Consider the following 23576-nt stretch of genomic DNA (forward strand, 5'->3'; position numbering starts at 1 on the left):
TGTATTTAACCCTCTGCTTCCCCTCATTTCTCTGTCGGTGATTGTTTGTTTGTTATGTACGTGTTGGTTCTATATCGGTGTGCGACGGGTTATTGTTTCACCCGGATTCTTTTTCTACGTTGGTTTTTTTTCCTCAGGTTTATGCCTGCCATATCAGTTCTGTTATACTCACAGACATTATTTTAACAGTTTTGGAAACTTCAGTGTTTTCTATCCAAATCAATCTATTATATGCATATCCTAGCAGTTTACTTTGGGCACGCTTCTCATCCAAAATTCCGAATACTGCCCCCTATCCTAAAAAAGTAAAACAGCTTGGAAAATTCCAGAAAATGAGGTCATGGCTTTAGAAGCTTCTGATAGGCTAGTTGACATCATTTGAGTCAATTGGAGGTGTACCTGTGGATGTATTTCAAGGCCTACTGTCAAACTCAGTGCCTCTTTGCTTGACATCATGGGAAAATCAAAAAAAATCTGCCAAGACCTCAGAAAAAAATTGAAGACCTCCAGAAGTCTGGTTCATCCTTGGGAGCAATTTCCAAATGCCTGGTACCACGTTGCCTGGTACCACGTTCATCTGTACATGAAATAGTACTCAAGTATAAACACCATGGGACAACGCAGCCATCGTACCGCTCAGGAAGGAGATGTGTTCTTTCTACTTGAGATGAATGTAATTTGGTGTGAGAAGTGTAAATCAATCCCAGAACAACAGCAAAGGACCTTGTGAAGATGCTGGAGGAAACGGGTACAAAAGTATCTATATCCACAGTAAAAGAAGTCCTATATTACATAACCCGAAGGGCCGATCAGCAAGGAAGAAGCCACTGCTCCAAAACCGCCATTAAAAAAAGCCAGACTATGGTTTGCAACTGCACATGGGGACAAAGATTGTACTTTTTGGAGAAATGTCCTCTGGTCTGATGAAACAAAAATAGAACTGTTTGGCCATAATGACCATCGTTATGTTTGGAGGAAAAAGGGTTAGGCTTGCAAGCCGAAGAACAACATCCCAACCATGAAGCACAGGGGTGGCAGCATCATATTGTGGGAGTGCTTTGCTGCAGGAGGGACTGGTGCACTTCACAAAATAGATGGCATCATGAGGAAGGAACATTATGTGGATATGTTGAAGCAACATCTCAAGACGTCAGTTAGGAAGTTAAAGCTTGTTCGCAAATGGTTCTTCCAAAAGGACATTGACCCCAAGCATACTTACACAGTTGTGTCAAAATTGCTTAAGGATAACAAAGTCAAGGTATTGGAGTGGCCATCACAAAGCCCTGATCTCAATCCTCTACATAATCTGTGGGCAGAACTGAACAAGTGTGTGCGAGCAAGGAGTCCCACAAACCTGACTCAGCTACACCAGCTCTGTCAGGAGGAATGGGCCAAAATTCACCCAACTAATTGTGGGAAGCTTGTGGAAGGCTACCCAAAACATTTAACCCAAGTTAAACAATTTAAAGGGAATGCTACCAAATACTAGTTGAGTGTATGTAAACTTCTGACCCCCTGGGAATGTGATGAAAGAAAGAAAAGCTGAAATAAATCTTTCTCTCTGCTATTATTCTGACATTTCGCATTCTGAAAATAAAGTGGTGATCCTAACTGAGTTTAAATGTATTTGGCTAAGGTGTATGTAATCTTCCGACTTCAACTGTATGTAAATATGCAAACATTTGCATAAAATAACCCACCAACAGTAAGCCACCAATGTTGGACGTGGCTTATGGTCGAGAAATGAACATTCAATTCTCTTGCAACAGATCTGTTGGACATTCCTGCAGTCAGCATTCCAATTGCACACTCCCTCAAAACTTGAAACACCAGTGGAATTGTGTTGTGTAACTTAACTGCCCATTTTTGAGTGGCCTTTTATTGTCCCCATCACAAGGTGCACCTGTGTAATTATCATGCTGTTAAATCAGCTTCTTGATATGCCACACCTGTCAGGTGGATGGATTTTCTTGGCAAAGGAGAAATGCTTACTAACAGGGATGTAAACAAATTTGTGCACAACATTTCAGAGAAATAAGCTTTTCGTGCGTATGGAACATTTTCGGGATCTTTTATTTCAACTCATGAAACATGGGACCAACAGTTTACATGCTGCCTTTCTGTTTTTTGTTCAGTGTAAATTAAACCTAGTACACACATCAAAACTTTTCACATTTTCAAATCAAAAGGCATTGCAAATAAAAACATGGATAGTCAAGTGCATCGCAAATTCAGTGCCACTGGACAGCAACATAATACACTAAAGCACTGATCATTGGGAAAGAGATCAGAATTACTACTAAGGCTTAATCCATTAATTAAATAATGAAATAGGTAGTCTAGCCAACCAAACTAAAACAATCAAAACGCTTAAATCAAAAGGTCTGATTTAACATTTTACCAGGTAAGTTGACTGAGAACACATTCTCATTTACAGCAATGACCTGGGTAATAGTTACAGGTGAGAGGAACGAGCCAATTGTAAGCTGGGGAAGATTAGGTGCCTGTATGAGGGCGAGATTGGGAGTTCAGCCAGGACACTGGGGTTAACACCCCTACTCTTACGATAAGTGCCATGGGATCTTTAGTGCCCACAGATAGTCAGGACACCCATTTAACGTCCCATCCAAAATACAGCACCCTACACAGGGCAATGTCCCCAAACACCACCCTGGGATATTGTTTTTAGACCAGAGGAAAGGGTGCCTCCTACTAGACCTCCAACACCACTTCAAAACCAAATCTGCTTAGCTTCAGAAGCAAGCCAGCAGTGGGATGCAGGGTGGTATGCTGCTGGCTAAATGACATTAATAACACAGCCACATCCTGAGTGTCCGGTGTTGACACATTCAGAAATAAAAAGATAGTTTAGTATTTAGTTTAAAAGCTCTGACAAAGGCCAAGAGAACAATAACCACTTTTCAATGAGAAAACAGATATCCACTTTAAAGAATTAGTAAAAAAAATAATTGACTTATGTTTACAGAGATGTAGCTTACGATGTAATACTCGTGATAATTTTAAGGAGAACAAAAACAACTTAGCCTACATTTGAACACCACCGCGGAAGTTTCGCTATTCGACCTCTTCCTTTTTGTCTCTCAACCACAGTGTTGTTAAGGTCAGTAGTTTCATTGTAGTTGTCAGGAGTTTTGTTCAGTAGTTGTGGTCAGTAGTTGTGTGGTTGTTGTCACTAGTTGTGTTTTGTGGTCAGTATTTGTGTGGTTGTGGTCAGTTGTTGTGGTCAGGAGTTGTTTTCCAAAGTTGTGGTCATTGGTTGTGGTCAGTAGCTATGGTCTGTAGTTGTGGTGTTGGGGTTAGTATTTGTGGTCAGTTGCTGTGGTTGTGGTCAATAGTTTTGGTCAGTGATATTGGTCATTATTGTGGTCAGTAGTTTTGGTCAATAGTTGTGTGGTGCAGTAGTTGTGGTCAGTAGTTGTGTGGCTGTGGTCAGTAGTCGTGTGGTTGTGGTCAGTAGATGTGATGTTGTGGTTTTGTAGTTGTGGTCAGTAGTTGTGTGGTTACTGTAAGTAGAAGTGTGGTTGTGGTAAGTAGTTTTGGTCAATGATTTTGGTCAATGTTTGTGGTCAGTAGTTTTGTTCAGTAGTGTTGTGTTAAGTAGTTGTGTGGTTATGGCCAGTAGTTGTGCGAACAGATTTGAGTAGCAGAGAAGTAGACAAAGACGTCATACCCTCTAACTTTTTGTGGTCAAAAGTTATGTTGTTTATAAAAAATGATTGAAGAAATGGCATTAAAGTGGAGGATGACAAAAATAAGGGCTTGTGGTTGTGGCCAGTAGTTGTGGTCATTAGTTTTGTTGTTGTGGTCAATAGTTGTATAGTTGTGGTCAAAAGTTGTGGTCAGCAGTTGTAGTCAGGAGTTGTGTTCAGGAGTTGTGTGGTTTTGGTCAGTAGTTTGGGTAATTATTTGTGTGGTTGTGGTCTGTATTGTGGAGTTGTGTTCAGTAGTTGTGGTCAGTAGTTATTGCCTGTCGTTCTGCTGTTGTTCTCAGTAGTTGTTTGGTCAGTAGTTGTGTGGTTGAGGCCAGTAATTGTGTTCAGTAGTTGAGGTCAGTAGTTGCGTGGTTGTGGTCAGTAGTTTGGGTAATTATTTGTGTGGTTGTGGTCAGTATTGTGGAGTTGTGGTCAGTAGTTGTGGTCAATAGTTGTGGTCAGTAGTTATTGTTTGTAGTTCTGCTGTTGTTCTCAGTAGTTTGGTCAGTAGTTGTGTTGTTGTGGTCAGTAGTTTGCGTGATTATTTGTGTGGTTGTGGTCAGTATTGTGGATTTGTGGTCAGTAGTTGTGGTCAGAAGTTATGGTCAGCATTTGTGTTCAGGAGATGTGGTCAGGAGTTATGGTCAGTAGTTGTGTGCATTGTGATCAGTAGTTTTGTGGTTATGGTCAGGGATTTTGTTTTTGGACAGTTGTTTTGGTCAGTATTTGTGTGGTTCAGTAGGTGCGGTCAGTAGTTGTGTGGTTGTGGTAAGTAGTTGTGCTTTTGTTTCCAGTAGTTATGGTCAGTAGTTTTGTTCAGTAGATGTGTGGTTCAGTAGATTTGTGGTCACAAGTTGTGTGTTTGTGGTCAGTAGTTGTGTGGTTGGTGTCAGTAGTTGTGGTCATGAATTTTGGACAATGTTTGTGGTCAGGAGTTTTGTTCTGTAGTTGTGGTCAGTAGCTATAGTCTGTTTGGTAGTTCAAATCAAAATCAAATGTATTTATATAGCCCTTCTTACATCAGCTGATATCTCAAAGTGCTGTACAGAAACCCAGCCTAAAACCCCAAACAGCAAGCAATGCAGGTGTAGAAGCATGGTGGCTAGGAAAAACTCCCTAGAAAGGCCAAAACCTAGGAAGAAACCTAGAGGAACCAGGCTATGAGGGGTGGCCAGTCCTCTTCTGGCTGTGCCGGGTGGAGATTATAACAGAACATGGCCAAGATGTTCAAATGTTTATAAATGACCATCATGGTCAAATAATAATAATCACAGTAGTTGTCGAGGGTGCAACAGGTCAGCACCTCAGGAGTAAATGTCAGTTGGCTTTCATAGCCGATCATTGAGAGTATCTCTACCGCTCCTGCTGTCTCTAGAGAGTTGAAAACAACAGGTCTGGGACAGGTAGCACGTCCGGTGAACAGGTCAGGGTTCCATAGCCGCAGACAGAACAGTTGAAACTGGAGCAGCAGCACTGCCAGGTGGACTGGGGACAGCAAGGAGTCATCATGCCAGGTAGTCCTGAGGCATGGTCCTAGGGCTCAGGCCCCCAGAGAGAGAGGAAGAAAGAAAGAAAGAAAGAAAGGAGAGAATTAGAGAGAGCATACTTAATTTCACACAGGACACTGGAGAAATACTCCAGATATAACAGACTGACCCTAGCCCCCGACACATAAACTACTGCAGCATTAATACTGGAGGCTGAGACAGGAGGGGTCAGGAGACACTGTGGCCCCATCCGATGATACCCCCGGACAGGGTCAAACAGGCAGGATATAACCCGATGCCGACATATTTCTAGCTGATTAACACGCTGAAGCTATGTTGCGCTTGGTGACCTCTTACTGTTTCATCCTAACATGGTTGGTGCCGACGTGGATAACAATATCCCTATACTCTCTACATTCACCAGTTTTAGCCAGCACCATCTTCAGATTAGCCTTAATTGAGGACAGACGTTCCGCTAGCAGAACCCCGTTCCGCCAGCGGGACCCCTCGCCAACAGCCAATGGAATAGCAGGGCGTGAAATACAAAACAATAAAAATCTCATAATTCAAATTTCTCAATCAATCAACTATTTTACACCATTTTAAAGATAAACTTCTCATTAATCCAACCACATTGTCCGATTTCAAAAAAGGCTTTACGGCGAAAGCATAACATTAGATTATGTTAGGACATCACCTTGACAAGAAAAACCACACAGCCATTTTCCAAGCAAGGAGAGGCATCACAAAAAACAGAAATACAGCTAAAATTAATCACTAACCTTTGACGATCTTCATCAGATGACACTCCCAGGACTCAATGTTACATAATACATGTATGTTTTGTTCGATAAAGTTCATATTTATATCCAAAAACCCCATTTTACATTGGCGCGTGATGTTCAGAAAATGTATTGCCTCCCAAAACTTCCGGTGAATGAGCACATCAATTTACAAAAATACTCATCATAAACGTTGATAAAATTTACAACAGTTATTGAAAGAATTATAGATACACTTCTCCTTTGTAACGTTCGGCGTCTGGTGGCGAGGAAGCGGACCAAAACGCAGCTGGGAGCGAACACATGTTTATTCAATACACTGGAATTAAACATGTACACAAAATCAAGAAAAATGCCAATACGTTAAATGCCAATACGTTACGTGCTCAAACAAAGAGACAACACCCCACAAACAGCGTGGTGAAAACAGCAACTTAAATGTGATCCCAATCAGAGACAATTAGCGACAGCTGTCTCTGATTGGGAATCGACAGAACCCAACAGAATTTCCCACCTAGAGCCTACACAAGGCTAAAACGTAAACAAAACACAAACCAAGGAAAAACACCTAACATGACACACCCTGACCCAATATACCCGAGTTCACCTGGTCAGGGCGTGACAGAACCACCCCCCCAACGGTGCGTACTCCCGGCGCACCAAACTTAAGTCTATTAGGGGGGGGACCCGGGTGGGCGCCTCACCCTCGGTGGAGGCTCTGGCCCCGGGCGTGTTCTTTCCCCCGCCTTCACTTTAACCCTACCCCTCTGGCCCGGACTGGACCACTGTGGAGCGGCATGCTCAGGCTCCGGAGCGGAGCCGTCGACCGGAACAGGATTGGGCACCGGTGGACCGGACACGGGCCGTGCTGAACTGTGGACACGCACCGTGGGCTTGGTGCGGGGAACAGGAACGGGCCGGACAGGACTGTGGACACGCACCGTGGGCTTGGTGCGGGGAACAGGGACGGGCCGGACAGGACTGGGGACACGCACCACTGACTTGGTGCGGGGAGCAGGAACGGGCTGGGCCGGAGGGCAGTCTGGCAGCTCGGGACAGTCTGGGCAGTCTGGCAGCTCGGGACAGTCTGGGCAGTCTGGGCAGTCTGGCAGCTCGGGGCAGTCTGGCAGCTCGGGGCAGTCTGGCAGCTCGGGACAGTCTGGGCAGTCTGGCAGCTCGGGACAGTCTGGGCAGTCTGGCAGCTCGGGACAGTCTGGGCAGTCTGGCAGCTCGGGACAGTCTGGGCAGTCTGGCAGCTCGGGACAGTCTGGGCAGTCTGGCAGCTCGGGACAGTCTGGGCAGTCTGGCAGCTCGGGACAGTCTGGCCGCTCGGGACAGTCTGGGCAGTCTGGCCGCTCAGGACAGTCTGGGCAGTTCAGGGCAGTCTGGCCGCTCCGGCAGTTCAGGGCAGTCTGGCCGCTCCGGCAGTTCAGGGCAGTCTGGCCGCTCCGGCAGTTCAGGGCAGTCTGGCCGCTCCGGCAGTTCAGGGCAGTCTGGGCAGCTCCGGCAGTTCAGCGCAGTCTGGGCAGCTCCGGCAGTTCAGCGCAGTCTGGGCAGCTCCGGCGACTGTTGACTGGCGGGCAGCTCCGGCGACTGTTGACTGGCGGGCAGCTCCGGCGACTGTTGACCGGCGGGCAGCTCCGGCGACTGTTGACCGGCGGGCAGCTCCGACGACTGTTGACCGGCGGGCAGCTCCGACGACTGTTGACCGGCGGGCAGCTCCGACGACTGTTGACCGGCGGGCAGCTCCGACGACTGTTGACCGGCGGGCAGCTCCGACGACTGTTGACCGGCGGGCAGCTCCGACGACTGTTGACCGGCGGGCAGCTCCGACGACTGTTGACCGGCGGGCAGCTCCGACGACTGTTGACTGGCGGGCAGCACTGGTGACTGTTGACTGGGGACACGCACCACTAACCTGGTGCGGGGAGCAGGGACGGGCCGGACAGGACTGGGGACACGCACCACTGACTTGGTGCGGGGAGCAGGGACGGGCCGGACAGGACTTTGAACACGTACTGGTGACCTGAAGCGTGGAGCCGGTTTAGCCACTCGTCCTGGCTGGATGCCCATCCTAGTACGGCATGTGCTGGGCATGTCCACCGGACGCACCGGGCTGTGCGGGAGCACTGGCGACACAGCGCGCAACTCCGCATACCATGGCTCCTCCTCCAGATCTTCCCTCCGCAGGTCCTCAATCAACTGCCTCATCATCTTCGTCTCTTCCTCCGCCGTCATCCCCCACGAGAGCAGTGGTCTGGGCTCTTCCTCTGCCCTTCCGGACCACCCCATTAGCCCCCCCCCCAAAATTTTCTTGGGGGTGTTTTCCGGGCCTCCTTGACCGTCGCCTGCGACTCCGTCTACCGGCTGACTTTACCTCCTCGACCTGGGAATCCTTCCGCCAGGGTCCTTTCCCCGACATGATCTCCTCCCAGGTCCAGAACTCCTTCCCCTCGCGAGCCCATCTCTCGCGCTCCTTTTCCTCCCGCTGCTCGGTCCTGGTTTGGTGGGGTGTTCTGTAACGTTCGGTGTCTGATGGTGAGGAAGCGGACCAAAACGCAGCTGGGAGCGAACACATGTTTATTCAATACACTGGAATTAAACATGTACACAAAATCAAGAAAAATGCCAATACGTTACGTGCTCAAACAAAGAGACAACACCCCACAAACAGCGTGGTGAAAACAGCAACTTAAATGTGATCCCAATCAGAGACAATTAGCGACAGCTGTCTCTGATTGGGAATCGACAGAACCCAACATAGAATTTCCCACCTAGAGCCTACACAAGGCTAAAACGTAAACAAAACACAAACCAAGGAAAAACACCTAACATGACACACCCTGACCCAATATACTCGAGTTCACCTGGTCAGGGCGTGACATCCTTAATGCAACCGCTCTGTCAGATTTCAAAATAGCTTTACGGCGAAAGCACATTGTTCAATATTCTGAGTACAGAGCTCAGCCATCAAAGTATTTTTGTAAATTGATGTGCTCATTCATGGCTAAAGGTCAATCAGATTTGTGAACATAATCTCTAGCTATGTATTGCCGCTTTCCATGTTGTCTGTTGTCTGTAGCTTGTGAGGTGGGGAAACACTTTGTTGTTTTTATGGATTTTGTCTTGTTGCTTTTTGTTCTATGTTGCTCTGTCTGTATGCTATGTCTTGCTTGTCCTGTGTTACTCTGCATGTGCTCACTGTTCTATGATTGTCTATATTGTAATTGTTTTTAATAACCTGCCCAGGGACTGCGGTTGAAAATTAGCCGGCTGGCTAAAACCAGCACTTTTACTGAAACGTTGATTAATGTGCACTGTCCCTGTAAAAATAAAATAAACTCAAACTCAACACAACTACACAGCTACTGGCCACAATTACTGACAAGAACCACATAATCATTGACCACAAATACCGACAACAACCACACAACTACTGACCACAAGCAAACAACTACAGACCACAATCAAACAACTACTGACCTTCGGGCCTCCAGAGTGGCGCAGTGGTCTAAGGCACTGCATCACATTTGCTAGCTGTGCCACTAAAATCCAGCCAGGAAGTGGGAAATCTGAGGTTTGTAGTTTTTCAAGTGATTGCCTATCCAAACTACAGTGTCTGTGGGGTCATTTTGCACTTCCTAAGGCTTCCACTAGATGTCAACAGTCTTTAGAACCTTGTTTCATGCTTCTACTGTTACTGGGGAGTGAATAAGAGCTGTCTCAACCAGTGGACTGCCTGAGACCAAGGGGTTGATTACTGAGTGGTCACGCAGGCGCGCTGTTCCTTCTTTTTCCTCTGTAATGAATACGCTACTTTCATCTCTGGTTATGCGCTCGCGCATTATGCCTTTGGAATAGTGATCTGAACGCGCGAACAAAAGGAGGTATTTGTACATAAATATGGAGTTTCTCATAGTAGTTGTTCAGTAGTTGTTGTCAGTAGTTAAGGTCAGGAGTTGTTCAGGCGTTGTGTTCAGTACTTGCAGTCAGAAGTTGTGGTCTGTAGTTTTGTTGTGGTCAGTAGTTGTGTGGTTAGTAGTATTATGGTAGTAGTCAGTAGTTGTGTGGTTCAGTGGTTGTATGTACTCGTAGAAAAACGGCTCAGGAAAGTGCCTTCAGAAAGTGTTCATGCCCATTGATTTATTGCACATTTTGTTGTTACACCCTGAATTCAAAACAGATTAAAAAAATATATATTCTCATCCATCTATACACAATAACCCATAATGACAACGTGAAAACATGTTTTTAGACATTCATGCTAATTTATTGAATATGAAATACAGAAATAGCTCATTTAATGAAATAAGTATTCACACCCCTGAGTCAATACATGTTAGAATTACCTTTGGCAGTGATTACAGCTGTGAGCCTTTCTGTGTCTGTAAGAGCTTTGTTCACCTGTATTTTTCCATTTTTGCACATTATTCTTTTTACAATTCTTCAAGCGCTGTCAAGTTGGTTGTTGATCATTGCTAGACAGACATTTTAAAGTCTTGCCATAGATTTTCAAGGTGATTTAAGTCAAAACTGTAACTGGGCCACTCAGGAACAGTCAATGTCTCCAGTGTATATTTGTGCTGCTGAAAGGTGAATTTGTCTCCCAGTGTGTGTTGGAAAGCAGACAACCAGGTTGTCCTCTAGGATTTTGCCTTTGCTTAGCTCTATTCTGTTTATCTTTATCCTAAAAAAGCTCTGTAGTCCTTGCTGATGACAAGCATACCCATCACATGATGCAGCCACCATCATGCTTGAAACAAACATACTGACTCAAATCTCAAGCCACTTTAATAATTACATATTGGATGTAATAAATGTATCACTAGTCACTTTAAACAATGCCACTTTATATAATGTTTACATACCCTACATTACTCATCTCGTATGTATATACTGTACTCTATACCATCTACTGCATTTTGCCTATGCCGTTCGGCCATCGCTCATCCATATATTTATATGTACATATTCTTTTTTATTCCTTTACACTTGTGTGTAAAAGGTAGTTGTGAAATTGTTAGATTACTTGTTAGATATTACTGCATGGTCGGAACTAGAAGCACAAGCATTTCGCTACGCTCGCATTAGCATCTGCTAACCATGTGTATGTGACCAATAAAATTTGATTTGATTTGAAATATGAAGAATGGTATGATGTGTTTGCCCCAAAAATAACACTTTGTATTCAGGACATAGTTAATTTCTTTGCCACATTTTTTGCAGTTTTACTTTAGTGCCTTATCGCAACCACGATGCATGTTTTGGAATATTTGTATTCTGTACAGGCTTCCTTCTTTTCACACTGTCATATAGGTAAGTATTCTGGAGTAACTATAATGTTGTTGATCCATCCTCAGTTTTCTCCTATCACAACCATTGGCCTCATGATGAAATCCCTGAGCACTTTCCTTCCTCCTCCGGCAGTTGAGTTAGGAAGTACGCCTGTATCTTTGTAGTGACTGGGTGTATTGATACACCATCCAAAGTGTAATCAATAACTTCACCATGCTCAAAGGGATATTCAATGTTTTTTTTGTTTTTTTTGTCACCCATCTACTAATAGCAGTGGTGGAAAAAGTACCCAACTATCATACTTGAGTAAAAGTAAAGATACCTTAATAGAAAATGACTCAAGTAAAAGTCATCCAGTAAAATTCTACTTGTATAAAAGTATTTGGTTTAAAATATACTTAAGTATCAAAAGTAAAGTATAAATCATTTCAAATTCCTTATATTAAGCAAACCAGATGGCACCATTTTCTTGTTTTTTTTATTTATGGAAAGCCACGGGCACACTCCAACATTCAGACATAATTTACAAACGAAGCATGTGTGTTTAGTGAGTCCGCCAGATTAGAGGCAGTAGGGATGACCAGGGATGTTCGGTTGATAAGTGCGTGAATTTGACTATTTTCCTGTCCTGCTAAGCATTCAAAATGTAACGAGTATTTTGGGTGTCAAGGAAAATGTATGGAGTAAAAAGTACAATATTCTCTTAAGGAATGTAGTGAAGTGAAAATAAAAGTAGTCCAAAATATAAATAGTAAAGTACAGATACCCCCAAAAATGACTTAATTAGTACTTTAAAGTATTTTTACTTAAGTGCTTTATACCACACCACTGACTAATAGGTGCCCTTTGCGAGTCATTGAAATACCTCCCTGTTCTTTGTGGTTGAATCTGTTTGAAATTCACTGCTCGACTGAGGGACATTACAGATGTATGTGTGGGGTGCAGAGATGAGGTCGTCATAAAAACTAAACACATTTTTTTTTTTTTTTAAATCCTACATTTAGTGTATATTTGTACTGCAAGAAATGCTTAATTCTGCAGGAGTTAATATTAAGGCTATGCGAAAGGTTATAGACCTACAGTCAGTGTCCATATTTCAATTTTCATTTGACCCTTCTGAACAGTAAGCTACAGTTCCCTTGTCGTGACATAGGCCTGTTTGAAGTCTTGTGACTGTTGAATTTGTATAGCAATTCGACAGTCACAATCATCTCACATAACATAGCCAGCACCGCTATCATCCTCTTTTAACACTTCACCAAATCTTTCCCAAACATTACTTTTCTGGCTGTACCTTCTTTGTATTTTCAACCCTCCATTTCACAGCTTTTCTCTTATTGAATTAAACTCTGACATTGTCCTTTTTGCCTCTGTGGATGACGTTAACGTTTTCTGCCCATTCCCAAAATCACTTGGCAATTGTCATGTGGGCTATTTGGCTTGTGTACAGTTAGGCCCTAAAGTTTAGGCTTACACACTAATGCCAGATAGCCTAAAATAATGAAAGAAAAAACAAAATGTAGCCTAAAGATATAAATTGCACAAGAATTATACATTTAGAGATTTTTTAAGGTATTGTTTTCTCTGTATTCAAACCGACTACCACCCACCCACCAACATAATATTTCATGACCCAAACCCGCCTGCCCAGCAGATTTAACTGCGGGACTGTGGGTTATGAGTCAACCCATGCATCACTACCCTATATGGAACCAACCCTATATGGAACCAGTTCAGTGAATAAGAACTCCTGGGGTTATGGTCAAAGAACCCTACAACATGTGTTCTATATAGAATATATAGAACCATTAGGGGTGCTATATATGAAGCAAGCAATAGAACCCTTTTTGGTTCTATGCATAACCTTTTTTTCGAAGAGTGTGGTTGTGGTCAAATGTCTAAACTGCAGTTGTTGCATGTAGAAATTGAACAAAGTGCGATGAGAAGTTACCGGTTGAAATATGAAGCAAGTGAACGGATACAGCTTATCTCTATCTAATCAGAGCAGCAGGATCAATTTACAGCCTGCACTTCTCCTTACAGACAGGAAAACTAGCGGTTGAGTTATTTTGAGCATGTGGCATGATCCTGAGAAGGAGGACAAAGCTAGTGAGCATTATAAATATTCTCTGTATCATTCCAAGGACGTTGATTTTTGGTCCGGTCCGGATCAAATCGGAATCAAGCATAGACAATCTAAATCAAGCATAGACATCTATGTTCGGTTCAGATTTATTCTGGTCAGGACCAAATCTGAACAAATTGCAGACATCTTTGTTTCACAAGTTTGAACAGCACAACACAGTACAGTACAGTAGAGCAAAGCATAGTACAGTACAATTCAGTACACAGTACAGTAAAGAAAAGTATAATATAGTACAGTATAATACAGTAGAGAACAGTAGAGCGGTAAAGTAAAGAAAGGTCAAGTATAGTGTACTGTATTGTACCCTACTTTACTCTAATGGACTCTCCTCTACTGAACTAAACTGTACTGGACCTTATTGTACTCTACTGAATTAAAATATACTGTACCATACTGTACTCTACTGAATAAAACTTGACTGTCCTATGCCGTACTGTACTCTATTTTGCTCTAATGTACTAAACTGTGCCGTACTGTAATGTGATGTTCAAACTGTTTAAACATAGCCTGGACATCTAGGATTAATTCAGATTTGGATGTGGTCCACAACGACCAAATGTATACTTGTTTGGGAGCTGAGATCATTGGAATAATTCCCAACATGCTTTGCTTTGTTTGTTTTTACATTTACATTTTGGTCATTCAGTAGATGCTCTTGAGGCTATCTACATTTTAAGGTTGTACATTTTCTTCTTCTTCATTGGCTTATTGCTCCCAACTCATAGGAATCCCCACCCAGTTGACTCCTCTAAAATGGCAATGTCCATGCTAAAACGTGTTATATCCATGATGAGTCCTCTATCTTCATGACAACAGGCACAACTCCGAAATGCCATGTGAATCAACTTATATCAATGCATTCGTAACATTTTTATTGACCAAATTCTACACTTATTGACCTCCATTCAAAAAATATTATTATTTATTTTTGTGGACAGACTTTGGGCTGCGTAAAACCTTTCGCTTCGCCTCTTCCTCTGTGTTATGCTTGAATTTGACCCAAAACCAACGAGGAAGTCTGCCGCAGTGTTGAGAGCGGTTGTATGAAACCAATCGGTATATCAAGCAAAGCTATTAAGCGTGCCAGCCCGTTCTTAATTGACACTGATCAAAAATATAAACGCAATATGTAAAGCGTTGGTCCCATTTTTCATGAGCTGAAATTAAAGATCCCAGAAATTCTGCATAAGCACAACAAGCTGATTTCTCTCAAATGTTGTGCACAAATTTGTTTACATCTCTGTTAGTGAGCATTTCACCTTTGCCAAGATAAACCATCCACTTGACAGGTGTGGCATATCAAGAAGCTGATTAAACAGCATGATCTTTACACAGGTGCACCTTGTGCTGGGGACAAAAAAAGGCCACACTAAAATGTGCACAGATGTGTCAAGTTTTTGGGGAGTGTGCACTTGGCATGCTGACTGCAAGAATGTCCACCAGAGCTGTTGTCAGAGAATTGTCAGATAATTTAATGTGAATTACCATAAGCATCCTCCTCCTTTGTTTTTATAGCCCTTACACAACCGGCCTCACAACCGCAGACCACATATGCAACAATTTTACCTCTTTCATATAAGCAAATCAGTCAGTTGAAATTAATTCATTAGTCCATAATTTTGGGATTTCACATGGGAATATAGATATGCATCTGTTGGTCACATATACCACAGATAAAAAAAGGTAGGGGGGTGGATCAGAAAAGCAGCATCTATTGTGACCCCATTTGCCTCATGCAGTGCGACACATCTCCTTCGCATAGAGTTGATCAGGCTGTTGATTCAGGATATTGTCACGGTATCTCTGTGCATTCAATTTTCCAACGATAAAATGCAATTATGTTCATTGTCCATAGCTTATGCCTGCCTGCCTGCCCATACCATAACCCTACCGCCACCATGGGGCACTCTGTTCACAATGTTGACGTCAGCTGTCACGACTTCTGCCGAAGTCGATGCCCCTCCTTGTTCGAGTGGTGCTCGGCGGTCAACGTCACCGGTCTTCTAGCCATCACTGATCCATTTCTCATTATCCATTGGTTTTGTCTTGTTTTCACACACACCTGGTTCCAATCCCATTCATTACCTGTTGTGTATTTAACCCTCTGTTTCCCCTCATGTCCTTGTCTGAGATTGTTTGTATGTTATTTTGTGTCGTGTATTTTGTAGTAGTGAGCTATGGGTATTGTTGCCCATGTTATTTTATGTACATTTTTGTTTTGGAGTTCGTTGTTTGTTTATTATTTTATTCAAACAACTCCAGTAATACCAAGTTGGTTTCTCCTGCGCCTGACTTCCTTGCCACCTACACACACAGCGATGACATCAGCAAACTGTGTATATTTCTGTTCAGTGTATATTCAGTTCGACTCGCCATTAGTTTGGCATCTGAACTGTGTGTAACACTGTCAATTATGTGTTTTGGCTAGCCACTGTACAGTTAGGTTACTGTTATAAGCAGCACTTCATTGAAATCATAAAACTGCTCCCTGTGGTGAACGTTTTCACTTTATGTTTGCGCACGCCTTGGATGAACATTAATTGCACCAGTAGGCTATAAATTGCATGTTGGCCATTTGGGTGGAACCTGAGGTATCTATATTTCCCACATCTGGTAGATTTAGTGTCCCAGTCAAAAGTTTGGGGACACCTATTCATTCAAGGGGTTTTCTTTATTTTTACTATTTTCTACATTGTAGAATAATAGTGAAGACATCAAAACTAATGAAATAACACATATGGAATCATGTAGTAACCAAAAAAGTGTTCAACAAATCAAAATATATTTTAGATTCTTTAAAGTAGCCACCCTTTGCCTTGATGACAGCTTTGCACACACTTGGGATTGTCTCAACCAGCTCCTCCGCCAGGAATGCTTTTCCAGTCTTGAAGGAGTTCCCACATATGCTGAGCACTTGTTGGCTACTTTTCCTTCACTGTGCGGTTCCAACTCATCCCAAACCATCTCAATTGGGTTGAGGTTGGGTGATTGTTGAGCCCATGTCATCTGATGCAGCACTCCATCACTCTCCTTCTTGGTCAAATAGCCCTTACACAGCCTGGAGGTGTGTTGTGTCATTGTCCTGTTGCAAATTAAATAATAGTCCCACTAAGCTCAAACCAGATGAGATGGTGTATCGCTGCAGGATTCTGTGGTAGCCATGCTTGTTAAGTGTGCCTTGAATTCTAAATAAATTCAGCAAGCACACCCACACCATCACACTTCCTCCTCCATGTTTCTCGGTGGGAACCACACTTGCAGAGATCATCCGTTCACCTACTCTGTATCTCACAAAGACACAGCAGTTGGAACCAGAAATCTCAAATTTGGAGTCATCAGACCAAAGGACAGATTTCCACCAGTCTAATGTCCATTGCTCGTGTTTTTTGGCCCAAGTTCTTCTTATTGGTGTCCATTAGTCTGCAGCAACTCGACCATGAAGGCCTGATTCACGCAGTCTCCTCGGTACTGATGATGTTGAAATGTGTTTGTACCTTGAACTCTGTGAAGCATTCATTTGTTCTGAAATTTATGAGACTGGTAACTCTAATGAACTTATCCTCTACAGCAGAGGTAATTCTGGGTCTTCCTTTCCTGTGGCGGTCCTCATGAGAGCCAGTTTCAGCATTTACATTATTTTTTAAAACTTATTTTATTTTAACTAGGCAAGTCAGTTAAGAACAAATTCTTATTTACAATGACAGCCTAGGAACAGTGGGTTAACTGCCTTGTTCAGGGGCAGAACGACAGATTTTTACCTTGTCAGCTCGGGGTTTTCGATCTAGGAACCTTTCGGTACTGGCCTTCATGTGTGCACTTGAAGAACTTTTCCGCAATGACTGACCTTCATGTCTTAAAGTAATGATGGACTGTAGTTGATCTTTGCTTATTTTAGCTGTTCTTACCATAATATGGACTAGGGCTATATTCTGTATACCACCCCTACCTTGTCAAAACAAAACTGATTAGCTCAAACGCATTAGGAAGGAACGAAATTCGACAAATTTGTTTTTAACAAGGCACACCTGTTAATTGAAATGCATTCCAGGGGACTACCTCATGAAGCTGATTGAGAGAGTGCCAAGAGTGTGCAAAGCTGTCATCAAGGCAAAGGGTGGCTACTTTGAAGTATCTCAAATATAAAATATAATTTGATTTGTTTAACACTTTCTTGGTTACTACATGATTCCATATGTGTTATTTCATAGTTGTGATGTCTTCACTGTTATTCTACGATGTAGAAAATAATAGTACAAAAAAGAAAAACCCTTGAATGAGTAGGGTGTGTCCAATCTTTTGACTGGTGGAGTATTTTCAGGACGTTGAAAATTTGTCATTTACAGACATTGAAAATACATTTTTTTGGGGCATTTTTTGCTGTACTGTGCTGTCCAAACTTGTGAAACCGGACCCAATCTGAACCAATCATAGATATCTACTGTGTTTGGGCTAAATCAAGGCTTTTCTGGACCAAAAATCTATGTCAGTTGACGTTGAAATCAAGGCCGGTCTGGACCGCACCAAAATAAAAGACCAAATTAAGACAGAGGACTAAAAAGTTGTGAATTGAAAGGGAACCAGTGACCCTGTTGTGCGAAACCTTCTGAGCCATTAAGATCACTATCATGTTGGTTGGAGGCCATAGATGTGAGGAGAGGCCATCTACATTATTGAGGTACAGCCCTAGTCTGTGTTGGAGTCATGCAGAAACACTGGATGTCAGCCTCCTGTTCCCAAACAAAGACAAGCTACCGTGCAGGATGTATGATGTCACATCCTGTGTTTGTGAGACATGACAAGGCATTTCTTTGGAAAACACATGGAAAAACAGGACTTTCACATATTGAAAGGAACATACTGTAGTTACATACTGTACTAATGTACTAAACTGACCGTAACTGATGCCTTAATAAGTTTTTATATTTGTTTTTTATATTGTCAGTGTTGTGTTTGTCCTCTTTGAAGTACCCTGTCAGCCCGGAATGAATTGCCCCCTGGGATTAATGAAGTTGTATTGTATTGTACTAGTAGGAAAGGTAACTAATAACGTAATATAAAATGTTCCCTCTCTCTCGGTGTGTAGAGAAGAGCCAGTCAATGACGAGGGCCCAGGCTCTGTCCTCTACTCTGGCTGCTGCCTCCAGACTCTCAGCCATGATCCACCAACCAGGGAAGGACCAGGTGTATGCCAAAGCCATGCTGGTGGACCAGGTGAGTTGTCGTAACCAGGTTTTAACCAGGTAGATTCTGGTGGACCAGGTGATCTGTCATAACGAGGTTACAACCAGGTAGATGCTGGTGGACCAGGTGAGCTGTCATAACCAGGTTACAACCAGCCATAACCAGGAATTGGACTGCTTTTGTCCCAGACACTGACCTCTCACCTGTGCCCCTGCTCAGGTGGATGACCTGGATTTAAAGTACCGTTCTCCAGTGGAGGAGGAGGTGAGCTCTGTGCCACAGAGGAGCAGCCCTGCCTGGGACTCCTTCTTTGGAAGTCTCCCTGGCTCCACGGCTCCTCACAGGGACCAGGCTTTCCCCCTTCCTTCCTCTCCCTTGGCCTACCCCTTTCCTTTCTCTGGTGGTGGTCATAGGGGGAGGATCCAGCCGTCCATCTCCCTCTCCTCTGGGCTCAGTCACAGAGGAACCAGTTGGCCTGAGAAGACCTGTGCACTGAGGTAAGTACCACACCCAAACACCCGCGCTCTGCTCTACCATGCTTGGTAAGTTATAGTTAAGTAAGGTCAAAAGCTGACCAAAAATATTTCTGGGGGTTTCATAATATGTTATTGTTGCATACTTACTGGGGTCTCAAAGATCTCCATGTTAATGTATTTTACAATGTAATTTCTCTAAAGGTGTCAAATCAAAACCTAAACTTACTTAAATGTAAAATAAGCTTTTTGGTCCATTACTGTATCCAGTACAGTAGCTGTAACAGCAGTAGGGGTGAAAGTCACAGGAAGTCACAATGAACCATTCTCTTTGGTCAAGATGCTGGATTGAGCAGATACTGAACAGTGCGATCATTCTGTACCCAAGGACTTATGGTTTCAGCTTCTTTTACGAAAGACAAAAGTATGAATATTCATCAAAGTCTAGTAGAAACTAAATGTACTAAAATGAAATAGGAAAGTGGAACTTGTCTGTCGGCAATGCATTAAAGACCATAATTGGTTAAAGAAAATTATGAGAAATAAAAAAGTATACCAGTTTCATTTAAAGACCAAAAAATTGACAGCTGTGTCATATATAGTTGGGAAGAGATTTTCAACGTACCGATTCAATAGCACATGGTTTATGAACTGATAGGCAAAATGACGACGCCGGATTCAAAAATGAATATACAAAATTCTTGCAACCAATAGCATGTTAGATACAGTTGAAGTCGGAAGTTTACATACACCTTAGCCAAATATATTTAAGCTCAGTTTTTCACAATTCCTGACATTCAATCCAAGTAAAAATTCCATGTCTTAGGTTAGTTAGGATCACAACTTTATTTTAAGAATGTGAAATGTCAGAATAATAGTGTAGAGAGTGATTTATTTCAGCAATTTTTCCTTTTATCACATTCCCAGTCAGTCAGAAGTTTACATACACTCAATTAGTATTTGGTAGCATTACCTTTAAATTGTTTAAGTTGGGTCAAATGTTTTGGGTAGCCTTCCACAAGCTTCCCACAATAAGTTGTATGAATTTTGGCACATTCCTCCTGACAGAGCTGGTGTAACTGAGTCAGGTTTGTATGCCTCCTTGCTCGCACAACCTTTTTCAGTTCTGCCAACAAATTTTCTATATGTTTGAGGTCAGGGCTTTGTGATGGCCACTCCAATACCTTGACTTTGTTGTCCTGAAGCCATTTTGCCACAACTTTGGAAGTATGCTTGGGGTCGTTGTCCATTTGGAAGACCCATTTTTGACCAAGCTTTAACTTCCTGACTGATGTCTTGAGATGTTGCTTCAAAATATCCACATCATTTACTCTCCTCATGATGCCATCTATATTGTGAAGTGCACGAGTCCCTCCTGCAGCAAAGCACCCCCACAACATGATGCTGCCACTCCCGTGCTTCACGGTTGGGATGGTGTTTTTCGGCTTGCAAGCCTCCCCCTTTTTCTTCTAAACATAACGATGGTCATTATGGCCAAACAGTTCAATTTTTGTTTCATCAGACCAGAGGACATTTCTCCAAGTAGCACGATCTTTGTCCCCATGTGCAGTTTCAAACTGTAGTCTGGTTTTTTTATGGCGGTTTTGGAGCAGTGGCTTCTTCCTTGCTGATCGGCCTTTCAGGTTATGTTGATATATGACTAGTTTTACTGTGAATATAGATATTTCTTTTACCTCTTTCCTCCAGCATCTTCACAAGGTCCTTTGCTGTTGTTCTGGGATTGATTTGCACTTTTCGCACCAAAGTACGTTCATCTCTAGGAGACAGAACACATCTCCTTCCTGGGCGGTATGACGGCTGCGTGGTCCCATGGTGTTTATACTTGCGTACTATTGTTTGTACAGATGAACGTGCTACCTTCAGGCATTTTGGAAATTGCTCACAAGGATGAGGTCTTGGCTGATTTCTTTTCCCATGTTGTCAAGCAAGAGGCATTGAGTTTGAAGGTAGGCCTTGAAATACATCCACAGGTACACCTCCAATTGACTCAAATGATGTCAATTAGCCTAACAGGAGCTTCTAAAGCCATGACATAATTTCTGGAATTTTCCAAGCTGTTTAAAGGCACAGTCAACTTAGTGTATGTAAACTTCTTACCCACTGGAATTGTGATACAGTGAATTATAAGTGAAATAATCTGTCTGTAAACAATTGTTGGAAAAATTACACAAATTGCACAAAGTTGATGCTCTAACCGACTTGCCAAAACTATAGTTTATATTTATATTTATATTTATATTCTCTCTTTCTTTCTTTCTCTCTCTCTCTCAGTTCCAGTCTGGAACCAGTAGAGTGTGACAGTTGGGAGGAGGACACCCTGTGCCAGTCTCCCCCCTCCCTCCCCAACTTCTCATTTCCCTGGCAACGCTCTGACCTGCAAACTAGCTCTGGGGACGAGAGGGACTCCTTTGACAACTTGTTGGACTTCAACCGTACACACTCTAACAGTTCACACACACCTTCCAAGGTACTTCACAGACATACACTCAGACTGGACACACTCACCTGCCATGTTTCCACATAGACAGACGTGTGATTGTATTGTGCTGTTATAGTTATCCCCACATTTGGTTACTGGCTAAATGTGACTGAAAGCATCACTTACTTTCTCTAATTTTAATGATTCTCCCTTCCTTAATAATCCATGGTTCTTGTGTGTTTCCCTCAGAATCAGTCAGACCCACAGCTTCGTCTGCGCTCTTACTCCTACTCCTCCCCCAAGGCCCAGCTTTCACGCCCCCTGTTCACCCGAGATGCAGCGATCTCCGACCTGACATATGGTCAGTCACCTTAAACCCCTGACCCCTGACTTCTCTCTCCCCAGGGCCATCCGCCATGTGTCAGACAGAAGCCTGTTTAGGATAGCTTTGCAGCTGGGTTCTCTCTGTAGCTCTTCAGGACCAGGGGTCAACACAGTGAAGTGTGTGTGTGTGTGTGTGTGTGTGTGTGTGTGTGTGTGTGTGTGTGTGTGTGTGTGTGTGTGTGTGTGTGGTGTGTATAAATCCTACTCAGTTAGCCATCGTGTGTCATTATCCTGTGTAGGTGGTGCATTCAGCAGCAGTGGCTGCTCCCTTCTTCAGGCTCTCTCTCTCTAAACTCTCTCCTCAACCCAGTTAGTAAGTACAGTCTTTAACAGCCCCTTTAGAAACACCGGTCCCCCGAGTTCTGCTATATGAATCTATGGTTGCGCTTGCTGATGTATGGGGCTGACCATATCGTCACTATTGTTGCAGTGATGTAGCCTGACTTCTACATTCAGCAGTCTTAACTACATCATTATCATATCAAGACAAACTGGCTGAAACAGGAACTAGACTGGTGCCCAGGCTAGGGTGAGGGTGTAGCTATGGTTACAAAGTGCATGGTTCTGTCTGAATCCTATCTGGAATATAAACCTCACATTAACTTGAGGCCAGTCTAATACAATGATAACAGGATATGAACATGGGCTTGTCCCAAATGGTACCCTATTCCTATTTAGCATAGGGCACTGGTTTAAACTACTGCACTATATAGGGAATAGGTTGCCATTTGGGATGCAGTACATATGTTTTGTACCTTGAGGCTTGACAGTAATTCTCTTTGAGGGTTGGTTTGGTTTTGTTTCGTGGAAATGTTGTGGTTCTTTATGGGGAGATTGTTTTGTTTCTCTCATGGGGAAATGTTTTGGAATTGCTACTGTTTGTCTATTGTTATCTTTTTCTATTCCTGTTCTCTCTTTCTGTGATCTGTTCTTCCTCAGCAGCTCTTTCCTGTGTGTGTTTCTTCTCTCTCTGTAGAGGTCTGCTGGACCTGGGGCTTTATAAATGTTCTAGGTTACCTCCCAAATAGCACCCTGTTCCCTATATAGTGCACTACTATTGACCAGAGCCGTAGGGGCCAAGGTCAATAGTAGTGCATAACACACTCACCTGCCAAGGTTTAACATAGACAGATGTGTGATTGTATTGTAGCCCTAATGTTGACCTTTTTCTTCACAGATGACATACTCAAACTGTCAATGTTTGCGTCAATCTAAGTAACAAAATAAAAAAATCCCCATCAAAATCCATCACTTTATTAAGCTATAGATATTTAATTTTGCATGGGCTGGTCTAAATCCACTGCATCCGCCTATGTCGGCCTTCCGCATCTGCGGTGGAAGGTGGCCAAGCTACAGCGGTGTTTCAGAACATGAGACATCCCAAATATCACAAAAACGTCTGTCAACTCTTTAAAAAGATGAGATTCTCACAAACACGATCGTGTTCTCCGTTTTGCTCTACGACCCCCACAAGTGTCACTGGACTCGTCTGACGGTAACCAGCTACTGGTTAATAAAAAATTATGGAAGTATGGAGGTACAGTTGAAGTCGGAAGTTCACATACACTTAGGTTGGAGTCATTAAAACTCCTTTTTCAACCACTCCAAAGATTTCTTGTTAACAAACTATAGTTTTGGCAAGTCGGTTAGGACATCTACTTTGTGAATGACACAA

General features: G+C 43.0%; 1 protein-coding gene across 1 annotated transcript in view; it reads left to right on the forward strand.

Moving 5' to 3' along the window:
* LOC115167633 (rho guanine nucleotide exchange factor 28) overlaps positions 1-23576 on the forward strand; it is an 85388-nt gene that overhangs the window by 20520 nt on the left and 41292 nt on the right. The window contains exons 2-5 of the mRNA XM_029722233.1: positions 18507-18634; positions 18824-19101; positions 21370-21565; positions 21767-21878. Of these exons, the coding sequence (XP_029578093.1) occupies positions 18507-18634; positions 18824-19101; positions 21370-21565; positions 21767-21878 (714 nt within the window). The remainder of the gene's footprint in view (positions 1-18506; positions 18635-18823; positions 19102-21369; positions 21566-21766; positions 21879-23576) is intronic.

This window comes from Salmo trutta, chromosome 29 (genome assembly GCF_901001165.1).
Source record: "Salmo trutta chromosome 29, fSalTru1.1, whole genome shotgun sequence".
Lineage (NCBI taxonomy): Eukaryota > Metazoa > Chordata > Actinopteri > Salmoniformes > Salmonidae > Salmo > Salmo trutta.